This window comes from Dermacentor albipictus, chromosome 1, assembly GCF_038994185.2.
Source record: "Dermacentor albipictus isolate Rhodes 1998 colony chromosome 1, USDA_Dalb.pri_finalv2, whole genome shotgun sequence".
Classification (NCBI taxonomy): domain Eukaryota; kingdom Metazoa; phylum Arthropoda; class Arachnida; order Ixodida; family Ixodidae; genus Dermacentor; species Dermacentor albipictus.
Genome location: NC_091821.1, coordinates 344392852 through 344404524, shown reverse-complemented (window position 1 = coordinate 344404524; position 11673 = coordinate 344392852). Strand labels below are relative to the sequence as shown.

Genomic DNA, 11673 nt, shown 5'->3' with positions numbered 1-11673 from the left:
AATCGCAACAGCTCCCAGAATGTCATTTCTTTCTGAAAGGCCTAAGTAAAGCGCAGCTCTCTACCTTTTTTTCCCCACAGTGTCTACCTTCAAAGGGGCTCCTCCACCATCGATGAACAGAAATAGCGTCGTCTACCGCGCCCAGAACACTCTCGTCCGGGCTTACAGGTAAGCGGCCTTTGTCTGCTTGAGAGCTCCTTGGCATTGTAAACATTAACCCAACGCATCAAACGACACCAATCCTGTGTTCTCTAGTAATGACTGTTGTTCCAAGCTTCGTCTTCCTGTAAGGGCATCTGAACAATGATTGTGTTGCTTGAGAGTAGTTACATCCGTTCGCATAAGAAAGAAAAATGATCGGTCTCTTAACTTTATCGCTTCAAACATGCCGTCCCCCCAACCCACCCTACAGAAAAACGCGACAAGACCGTTCCTCAGCCATCGCATGCAAGTTGAATAGCTCTCTCAGCCTTGGGGCGGAACCAGAAGTGTTACCGGAATCTACGGTGCTACCAACTGTAACCGCGTTTTGTTGAACTCTGGGACTTTCTTGCAGATTTTTCGTTCAGTAGGGAAGCCCTGGTATTTTTTACAAGAAGACGTAAGGACTCCTGCCATCATCAGTTGCCAGAATGTGCCCTTAGTTTGCTATCTGTAGAATATTCCTCGTAAAGCACATTATCAGTGTTTCATTTTCCGGCACTCAAGGCTTCGCTTCAGTGCATAACGTTTTTGTTAACGTCGTACTTGGTAGCCCAAGATTTGTACGCTCGGGCTTTGCAACGCGCTAGAAACAAAATTAGCGATATGATACCTTTTAAACATGCCCTGGCAGTAGTTAAACATCATAATTTCTTTCAATAAGAAGTCAAATGTGACTTCCGTTTAACAAACGTCAATGACGACAAGAAGCTTTCGTTCTGCTCTCTTAGCGTAGGGAACCTATCGTGGCGTATACGTAGACTCCCGGGATTTCTCCAGAGCTCACTGGGTATATTCATTAGAGGTGGCAATAGTAGTGTAGAGGTTTCTTTCTTTCTTTCTTTTTCTTTCTTTATTTGTTTGGGGTTGCCACGCGGTTTAACGTTAGAATGAAATTAAACGTAGGCATGTGCGCCCGTTTCGTGAAGATGGTGGTTGGCCTTGGGGTTTCATGAACAGTGCTTTTCATTCGCTTAAGCGTCTGTAATCGCCAGCGCGGTGCTTCCAAGTCTGTCCCCGCCACCTTTCTCGCGCCAGTTACTTCGGCGGCAAGAGCGACGCACCCACGGCCGCTGCCGCGCTGGCCGCTGAGGCAACGGGCCAGTCCACTCGCCGCCGGCTGAACGTGCAGCCGCTGGCGCTACCCCGCAAGGTCAACTACGAGCGAGAATCGGCCTTGTCCCGCTACCGAGTCGCGGTGGGCAAGTTCGGCGAGAACCACCGACTGGAGATCTTCTGGCTCACCCTGTACACACTCGTGCTGTTCGCCATCTTCTGCGAGCGAGCTTACTGTGAGTCGATTCATATTTACACCTACAAGACACTGGCAGGCTGTGCCGCGCTACGTCTTAGTGAAGGGCTGTCAGCTTGTTTTGATGACTCAGGTATATGTACGGTGTTATGAGATGTCAGCCCGACACAGGCGTTCTTGCAACCCCCGCTCAACTAACTTCGGCCGCTGAGGCCAGACATCGAAAGTATGTCTCATTCTCCAGAGCAGAGCACTATGCAGAGCTCCATGTAGAGTGCTAACAGCAAAGACACCACGATGGATGCTTACTGGGTGTGTGGCTACACAACGGCTGATATATATCAGGATTCGTTGTCTCCAACGCTCGCAGTATCCAACATACCCATAATTGAATGATATTCGTATACAATAATTGCTCAGCTGCCTTTTTAAATATGTTCGATTGTAGGCTATGCCGTTATCTATCTCGGTCACATCAAGCAGTGGGCCCGCGTGTTTCAGATGTTTCCAGCTCTACAAGTCCTTTCTTTTCGGTTTGATATCTTCCGTCGACAAATGTGACTGCGCCTGGAATCAGCTGTCGGCGTTGGTGGTCAGAATGGCCAGCTTGTGTGCAACAGCATATACATATCCACCTGGCTTAGTGCGATGTCGCGTGGCGCAGATTACTCGGTGGAACGTGAGCACGGTGGTCTACGGCAGATCGCCGGCTACGGCGTCACCATAACCCGTGGTGCGGCGAGCGCCCAGATGTTCACCTACTCGACGCTGCTGCTGACCATGTGCCGGAACAGCATCACCTTCCTGCGCGACACTTTCCTGCACCAATACGTGCCCTTCGACTCGGCCATTCCCATGCATCTGTACATAGCCATATGGGCCGGCATCTTTTCAGGTCAGTGCAAACATCATGTACCCTCAGACGCCATTCGCCTTTTAGTGCTCGTTGAAAAACACACAGACGCACTTGCCAGTTAACGATACAGTGAACGAACAAACGAGAATTCCAGCGTGCGCAATGATATATAAGATCGCGGAGAGTCTTCCTTTAACTGCTCTTCTTTTGTACAATGTAAGTACGTTTAACATTATTGCATGAAGATTTGTTTACATCAGAATACACTACAAACGGTAGAGCTACTTTATCCTCCTAAATGTATATGGAATAAAACGCCACTGCTGTGACTCCACTGACCCGTAGTGTTGGGGTTAGAAGCATGTGAAATAAATAGTGAGGCTACCTGCACCAGCAAATTTACTTGAAGAAGGGATAGCGTCTCTCTTTTAGTTCGCTGTTCACGACAATAACCACTCGATTACATTGCTCAGTAACATGAGTGGCATGGCTGAATGTGTATGCTACAGTACAGCCAGAACGTGAGGCCTACTATGAAGCAGGAACATTTTGTTATCGCTTGATGTGAAGACTTATATTATGGAGATTGGTTTACGTTACCCAACAGACATATATGCTTCATGTGTATACGCAAGAGTGAAAGCACAAATAATTATTTGCAATATTCACCTTTCCCAGTGGTCATCGCCGTTGTTCTGACCTATCATTTCAGTTATCCACAGCGTGGGACACGCCCTAAACTTCTACCATATCTCCACGCAGACTGCAGATGACCTCACATGCCTCTTCAGAGAATATTACCATGCGTGAGTGTCACGTGTCCGATTCGTATTTCAGGACTCGAGCCCTATAACGACTTTCTACGGGCATCACATTTTGTGTCTGTGTTATGGCAGTGGCTTCGATACAGCTTCGACTCATTTGCAGGACGGACGAACTACCCAAGTTCCACTACTGGTGCTTCGCCACCATGACAGGTAAAAAAAAAAAGAATTCCGCGCTCTAAAAAATTGTAAGCATAAAGATTGGGCCAGTTAAATGAGTAAATGGATCAAGTACACATACGGCAGTTTTACACTAAGTATATAAGTAGTAAAAAGCTGGTTACAAAAGTCATTACAATGCGAATACAGGCGATGGCTTATATTTCCTGGATGACACTGGGGATCAGGACAAAACATGCCTATATAATAAACAGAGCTGGCTGCTGCACCAGTTGCACCGCCTTAGGAGCCTTAGCTTCAAGCATACTATTAGAGTTGTGACAGAATATTAGCTCCAATGGAATGAGGCTAAATTTTTCAAGCCCGAATAAAATCTAGATGATAACACGCTTACATATGCCGTATCAGACATTTCAGTGTTACCACAACTGATAAAGGGAATCGATAAGGATGGTCGCAAACAACGTTTAAGCGAAGGCAAAGCTGCAGCTTAGGAAGCAAGTACTGTGGATGTGAAAGCGAATGGGCGCATAAAAAAATTAAACAAAAGGCGCTATTATTCCTAGCACCCGTCACTGGCACGCAAAACATCCAAGCGTTGCACTGCTGAGCTCGAGGTCGGAAGTTCGATCCCATTTGCAGCGGCTGTATATTAATGGGGGCAGAATGAGAAAAAAAAACCTGACTTACCTTGCATTGGACGTGCATTAAAGAAACCTAGGAGGTAAAAATTATTCTGGAGTTCCCCAATACGGCGTGCCTCATAATCAGATTATGGTTTCAACGCGTAAAAACCACAGAATTTAAATTTAACACGCTTTGAATAATCTGCTGCGCACCTGCAATTTTTTTCCTGTATTGTAGGTGTAGTCTGTTTCCACATGACACTGTTATGTTCATAATTCAATATGATTATACTTGTATCGCTTGTGTATATGTTTTCCTAATGTATGTGTCTAACTTATGTAATGCCGATTTATTAGGGGTACTTAGGGCAACGAAATGAAATCAACCGAATGTCGCAGGACTGACGGGGGTGTTCCTGCTGATGCTGCTGTCGGTGATGTACGTGTTCGCCACGCCGTTCGCGCGGCGCCACGTGTTCAACGCATTCTGGAACACGCACAACCTGTACCCGGTCTTCTACATCCTCATGGTGCTCCACGGCCTCGGGCGCCTGGTGCAGCCGCCGATCTTCTACTATTTCTTCCTGGGACCCCTGGTGCTCTACGTCCTCGACCGGCTGGTCTCGCTCAGTCGCAAGAAGGTCGAGATCTCGGTCATCCGCGCCGAACACTTGCCGTCCGGTAAGCACGGTGTCACCTGCCGTGTCCGTGTACTCGGAAGCAAGCAGGCGCCTCTATTTTCGGAGTTTAATACGGTAGCAACGACACTGCAGTGTTGCTTGTTAGAGTTGAGCCGTTTCGTCCTAATGTAGCTGGTCTCGCTTCCAGCCGTAATTACCGCCGCTTGATAGACTAAAACAAATATACCGGATTCTGAGCCGCGTTCGAGGATACTGCAGAGGCGGTGTAATAAATACGTGAAAGCGTTTGGGTTTGCTCTAGCGCATTAACTAAGCCACGTAGCAAACGACAGTGACAAGTTAATGTAAGTACACAGAGAAAGAAACAAGCAAAAAGCGGGAAGGTAATTAAGAACAGATTCTGTTTAGCTGATATTCCTGGACGAAGGGGGACAAAGAAAGAGATGGACGATGAAAAAAAAAAGTTAATAATTGACGACTTTCCCCGGGAGTTGTCATGACCGGCGAAGGCCGCAAATATGCCGATCTCACTGAACTGAACTTGTGGCAATACCCTTTGTAACGGGCGAGTAATATATGCATACTCAGGCCGAAGGAGAAACATATATGAAACGATAATGATGATGATTATCTCTATTGGCATCTGTTTCTCCGGAGGTATTGTCTCCGGAGGTCCTCTAACCCTCCGTGCGTACGAGCCGCGCATGCGCCGTACCAAGATAGCACGACGGCAGCCGCAGCAGCAACTACAGGAACGCACCTTGAGCGTCTGTATAAGTGATGTTGCATTAAAACAAAATCAAACCCTACAACAGTGTTCTGAACTACAGCCAGATATCACCTTTGATATACGTATATTCTCAGTGTACTACCAGCATAAATTCAAATGTGAACAAGTATAAAGCGACTAATATGTGTTGTCATGTCGCGTGCACTGTGGCTAGATTAGGGATCAAAAATGTACACTTGGGATTACACCATGCTTATAAATTGAAAGCGATTACACATCATCCATCCATGTATTTGCGGTTAAAATGCGTTGTGATCGGCTTCCTTTGTTTCACGTTTCAGTTTATGCTAACGATACATGCCTTTCCTGCCATTGTTCCATTTACACAACAAATTTTTGAGGAATTTACGGCTCCCACAGTAGAGACTTGGCGGCGCTCCTTTACTGTAAACAAACAGTATTTTTTGTCTGTCAGAATTTTAAAACTCATGTCCAAGCCACTATAAGTCATTCGTGAAGCGAATCAAAGTTTGGACTCTTTCTCTTCTATTGCCTCTTCGCTATTGACAGCTTACCCTTCAGTCACATTTTGACCCCGCGTCTCTGAGCGCAGATGTCACCATGCTGCTGATGAAGCGTCCACCCAGCTTCGAATACCGCAGCGGTCAGTGGGTGCGCATTGCCAGTTTGGGCCTCAACGGCTCCGAGTACCACCCGTTCACGCTTTCCTCGGCGCCGCACGAGGACAACCTGAGCGTGCACATCAGAGCGCTTGGCCCGTGGACCATCAACCTGCGCAAGATCTACGACCCCAGCAACTTGCCGGACAAGGGCTACCCCAAGGTATGCATGCGTGCCAGCGTTTACTTTTCCATTTGTGTATGCCATGTACAGAATGTCCCAATTCAGTACCCGACTCCGGGACCTCCTCCTGTACGTTGCATTTTGCGGTAACTTCGAATAAGGTAACAAAATTTAATTCTGAATTCTCAACCTTTTCGAGACTTTGAGGCGGATGACCGGTGCTCAGTATTACGAAGTGGCTGCGCCGATTATAGGAAAGGAAAAAGAGGTTGCCTATTTCTGAAAGGAGTCAGCATCAACATCGACAAGTGCAGCCCCGTTTTATCAGCGAAACAAGTGTCAAACTGGTTTCGAAGCTTCGAACCGAAGTGAGCACGGCGCCTAACGACTTGCCTCGAACCGTACGAGGGAGGATAAACGCACAGGTAGGGTCAAAGTTCAATGTTAAAAGTTCAATATATGATTCCAGTTTTAGTTTTCAGCCATTAAAGCTGTACAACACTATGCTGGTCGCGTACAATAGTGCAAGTAGAGCGTACTTGAAATTTAGGCTGCGAGCTCATACATAGGAAATATGTTTTTTTTTTATCTCAGATGTCGCACTTCGTAAACACCTGACTCTACGAGTGCGTGCTAACGACGCACAGCTGGAAATTTCGGCATGGACATGCAATCCTTACTGCGCGAGAAGCGATGAACTATCTTGGGCAGTAATCTTATACCTGGTCTTTCCAGCCAACGGAATGGTTGAATCGCGCAAGAGAAAACATTTGTCATGATCGTGACGTACTCGTGAATGACCGAGAGAAAAGGCACTTTGTTCTATTACAGCAAACACTTACCATATGAACTTGCATGTAGCGCATTTTGCCCGCATAAGTCATAAATACGCACGCGAACGTTGTCGACATAAAACTTATACATACCATAGTCTAAACGCGAATGCTTCCGGGTATTGGTTGCCTCGCACTTCAGAAAAAAAAAATGCGTTGAGGCTGGTTGAGCTTTCACGACTGTTTGCGAAAATAGAGAGCGCAAGGTTTCATTTCAGCAACAGCACAATATGTCTCGTGCCTTTTTTTTTTCGCAAGAGGGTCATGCGATCGTACATACGCGCAGTATAGCTTAGCAAGAAGGTAGTTAGTTCTGTCTCATTTTTTTTTTTACATAAGAAGAACAAGGCCATCTTACTTCCGAGGTACATGATAGAAGTATGTGTTCGGAACGCTAGGATGTTCTGAAAGACAGTGCCTATTCTAAATTTCTAATAACGTACAAAATTGCAAGCTGATTTTGGTGAGACTCGTCTTGTTTTGCGCAACAGGGATGGCAAGTACGTTGGCTGTCTAAAGTGGCAGCTAGGCTACACCGTTGTCCGAAATACTGTGGGGAGGTTTAGTTCTTCGTCTACGGAATTCTGCAAAAACTGCGGAGAAACAATCGTGAGAGCATCCCGTATTCGTACCTCTAGTTGATATGTAGTCTGCATGATCATCAGCTGCTTCGATGTACTTTTTTTTTCACAAGCTTACTACATAAATCCGCGCTATGTCAAATCAGGTGATAGCATGATTTGACATCGTAGAGAGAGATACAAGCTTTAATGATGTGCTGGAGTTGTTAAGCGCGTACTTTGCGAACGCTCAGCGTTTTTCCGGATCGTGTTATTGTTTCGTGTACTTTGTAAAGATTTTTCCACTTTCTTTTCCTCAACTGTGCCCAACGCTATTCATTTACTCGATACGTGAGGTTCTACTTGACAGTTCATCGAGAGTAGACGCAAACGTTTGGCTCAGATTCGCATACGGAGTGCATACGTGACTTCGCGGAGCTCACATTGTTGTTCTGCTAACGGCTCAGATCGAGCCACTGGAGATGTGTGGATCGAATGACGCGCAGCTTCTAACGATGCTAGCCGTACAAAGTGATGAGAACAGAGATAGCGTCATTGGATACGGCGTGCGGATTCGGCCGCCGACCACAGACAAACCGCGGTATAAACGTCATACGAATACTGAACGCGTCGCGTGAATGCGGCCGTCGAGCGCAGATTTACCTGGACGGCCCGTTCGGCGGGGGCCACCAGGACTGGTTCCGCTTCGAGGTGTCCGTGCTCGTGGGCGGAGGCATCGGCGTCACACCGTTCGCCTCCATCCTCAAGGACATCGCGCAGCGAGCCTCGAGTCGCGCCGGGGGCAGCGTGGCGTGCAAGAAGGTCTACTTCATCTGGGTCACGCGCACCCAGAAGCACTTCGAGTGGATGACCGACATCATCCGCCAGGTCGAGGAGCGAGACGCCAGGGACTTCGTCAGCGTGCACATCTTCATCACGCAGTTCTACCACAAGTTCGACCTCAGGACCACCATGCTGGTGAGCCACCTATATAGCGCGCTCATTCGGATCGACGTGAAGCTATACGATGGCCAAATGTGTCGCTCTTCCAAACGCTCGGTGCACTTTGCCGAACGATCTTCATCAAAGCCTCAGCTTAAGATTGATCATATGTTTACTTATCCATTTACTACAGCAGGCGCACATATACAGCGAGAATAGGGGTTTTGTAGATGCAGTCGAACGCCCTGCATAGCAAAGAATCGATTATGCCACGGCCGAACTATCCTTCACATGTATCGAGAAGGCCTCTACAACAAAGACAACTACAAGTTTGCCACTGCAACGAAGACAGTTAGTCGCCCCCGACCGCTTATTCTTTGCTTTACAACGAAATCCACAAAGCGCGCGGTGCCGCCATTGCCCTGCGCAGACGTCTCCGATGTGCATGCGCTCTGGACAAGCGCTATCGGCAGCGCTGTAACGACGCACTCTTCGAGCTGGTCGATGTCAGAAGTAGTCCTGCTGCACTGCTCCAGGAACCGCTCAGCTCATACGCTGCTTGTTGTGTACGCATCACCGGGTGCAACGGCTGACGTTTAACAAAAGAGTCTTTTTTAGTGAAATAAGTAGCGGTTTCTTTTTCTGCGTATGTTGTCTGAAAGAACGTACAGCTGCAGCCAACGTTACTGCACTGAGGCTCACAGCATGCTCCACGGCGAAACCCAGGAACTCTGCAAGGTGAAGCTACAGTTCGTCGAGTGCCGCTAACGCCTGACGTTAAAATTCTTGGTTCATTTAAAAAAATTAAATTATGGGGTTTTACGTGCCAAAACCACTTTCTGATTATGAGGCACGCCGTAGTGGAGGACTCCGGAAATTTCGACCACCTGGGATTCTTTAACGTGCACCTAAAGCTAAGTACACGGGTGTTTTCGCATTTCGCCCCCATCGAAATGCGGCCGCCATGGTCGGGATTCGATCCCGCGACCTCGTGCTCAGCAGCCTAACACCATAGCCACTGAGCAACCGCGGCGGGTGTGGTTCATTTACAGGATCTTCATAACTGTTGCCTCCGTTGACATTCGCGTTTATCCCGCCCAAGATGGCTTTGAAAAGGTCGTCAGCCGTCAGTTGCGATTGCACCATCACGTCGTCATCAACTGAGACCGATTCGAAGACCGAATCGAATGGGACACTAGTCGATGCATTATTCGAAAGTTTCGAATATTCTCACACCCCTAGTTTATTCCTGTCTTGGTTAGTCCTGTGTCCTGAAAGCACTGGTCGGGCAATAGTTGAATTGCTACTGTTCTTTTGCAAGGCTTTTGTTTCGTACGTATGTACAGCAGCATGGGATACTTAGACATTGCACGTTCAAGGGGCGCTTGGGGCGATTCTTTTTGTTTATTGACACGATGAATATGAAAATTTTATGATGGCAACTCATTTCTGTGCCGAGGTGATTCTAAAGAATAAGCCGTTTTCTGAGGGAACCTCAGTGCAAGTAGTTGAACGCCGTGAATGCCTGCTGGTGCTTGACATGAAAGATTGGCTATCTCCGCGGTACTACATTATAGAAGGCCATGGGTAAATAACAATCCCCCATAGGTTCTTTCTTCCTTTTTGTTGTTTTTTGAGACAAATAAATGTTCTTCTTTCGAGGAACTTGGACCAAACAAGCGAAATACAGGCACTACGTGTGCTCCCTTCGTTCTCGCTCCCTTTCAGTACATTTGCGAGCGGCACTTCCAGAGGATATCGAACCGGAGCCTGTTCACCGGGCTGAAGGCGATCACCCACTTCGGGCGGCCCGACTTCTCTGGTTTCCTAGACTCGCTACAGGTGGAGCACCCTACGGTGAGTCTGCAAACTGAACACCAGTTTCCGTACAGCTGTCTGACAGTGTCCGACAGTATAGCCTACATGATTGCGCTCGATTGATAAAGGAAAAAAAAAGTATTGGTTGATTGACGCGGTTTAACATACCAATGCTACACAGGCGCTATGAGATACGTCGTAAGGAGAGGGGAGGGAGGGGAGGGGGGTACTGTGGCTACGGATTAATTCGGCCACCTGGAGTTCTTTCACGTTTACCGAATGCACGGTACACGAGCGTTGCTGCAGCCTGACCGAACCGCAATGCGGCCGACGCGGCTGGAAACCAAAACTGCGATTTCGTTCCCAGTAGCAGAGCACTACCACAGAGCCGCCGCAGCCGGTGATAAACGATTTAACTTGAAGCGTTGCGCCGCAACCGCCTCTATAGAAAAATTAGAAGACAGTCCAAATTTCGGCGGTAAAAATAAAGAAGTCGAATTTACCTAGTGTGCGATTATGCAGGGTGTGTTTTTGCTTTAGACAGTTGAAGCAACTCACAGCTACATCCTGCCCCGATAGATTATTATAGTCATGAGGGTTGTGCGTTAGACAGAAGAAGCCGAGATCAACTTCATTATCTGACTTGAAAAAAGAAAGTAAAAGATAGAGCGCAAGTTTTTTCCTATACCTTTTATTTTTCTACGTTTTTTTTTGGTACTCGGGAAATAATGTGTACCTACGACTTTTGTCTGACACAGAACCCTCATGACTCTAATAATTTACAGAGGTAGAGCGAGACAGTGATTTGCTTCAGTTGTCTGAAGTAAAAGGTTTGCCCTGTATCGCAAGTCCGGCATCGTATACAGCCAAGTATAAAGATGTGTAAACAAAGAAAGAACACCCGCAATTGCCGAATAATTGAAAGAACACATTTTTTTTTCTTGCCTCCCTCCCCTAATGTCTCTCTCTCTCTCTGTAGGTCTCACGGTTCGGCGTCTTCAGCTGCGGGCCGTTCCCCATGACACGCAGCGTCCAGACAGCGTGCGACGAGTTGAACAGAAAGGAAGGCGCCCTTTTTGACCACCACTACGAGAACTTTTAGGAGAGACGTCGTCGCTGGGTGCTTTGCGATGCTCGTAACACAATGGCCAAGCCTTATTTCGCCGCCAAGACGAAACCGAATAAAGTCCTTCCTATCGTTCATCACAGTAATCAAGGCTTACTTCAGGCGCTTTTAGCATTGCCTCTCAACTTGACAAAGGCCTATACTGTTTTCAGAAAAGCGGATTTTTGTCGTGGATTGTTTAATTCTACTAGTATAGAGATCAAGCAACGTGTTCTTTTCTTTCCCCCCCCCCCCCCTTCTTACGCCAGCGCTACATAGCGGCCTTCCCTCTCAACTTGACAAAAGCCAACACTGTTTTCAGAATATCAAAGTTAAAAGCGGATTTTTGTCATGTATTGTT

At 47.2% G+C, this 11673-nt stretch overlaps 1 protein-coding gene across 1 annotated transcript in view; it reads left to right on the top strand.

The window, feature by feature from the left end:
- The window catches only part of LOC135911554 (dual oxidase 2-like), a 38719-nt gene extending 27309 nt beyond the window's left edge, over positions 1-11410 (top strand). Inside the window, exons 21-30 of the mRNA XM_065443908.1 lie at positions 81-168; positions 1240-1493; positions 2118-2348; positions 3022-3115; positions 3237-3286; positions 4279-4560; positions 5864-6093; positions 8105-8425; positions 10118-10246; positions 11187-11410. Coding sequence (XP_065299980.1) covers positions 81-168; positions 1240-1493; positions 2118-2348; positions 3022-3115; positions 3237-3286; positions 4279-4560; positions 5864-6093; positions 8105-8425; positions 10118-10246; positions 11187-11309 — 1802 coding nt within the window. The 3' untranslated portion in view covers positions 11310-11410. The remainder of the gene's footprint in view (positions 1-80; positions 169-1239; positions 1494-2117; positions 2349-3021; positions 3116-3236; positions 3287-4278; positions 4561-5863; positions 6094-8104; positions 8426-10117; positions 10247-11186) is intronic.
- The last annotated feature ends 263 nt before the right edge of the window (positions 11411-11673 follow it).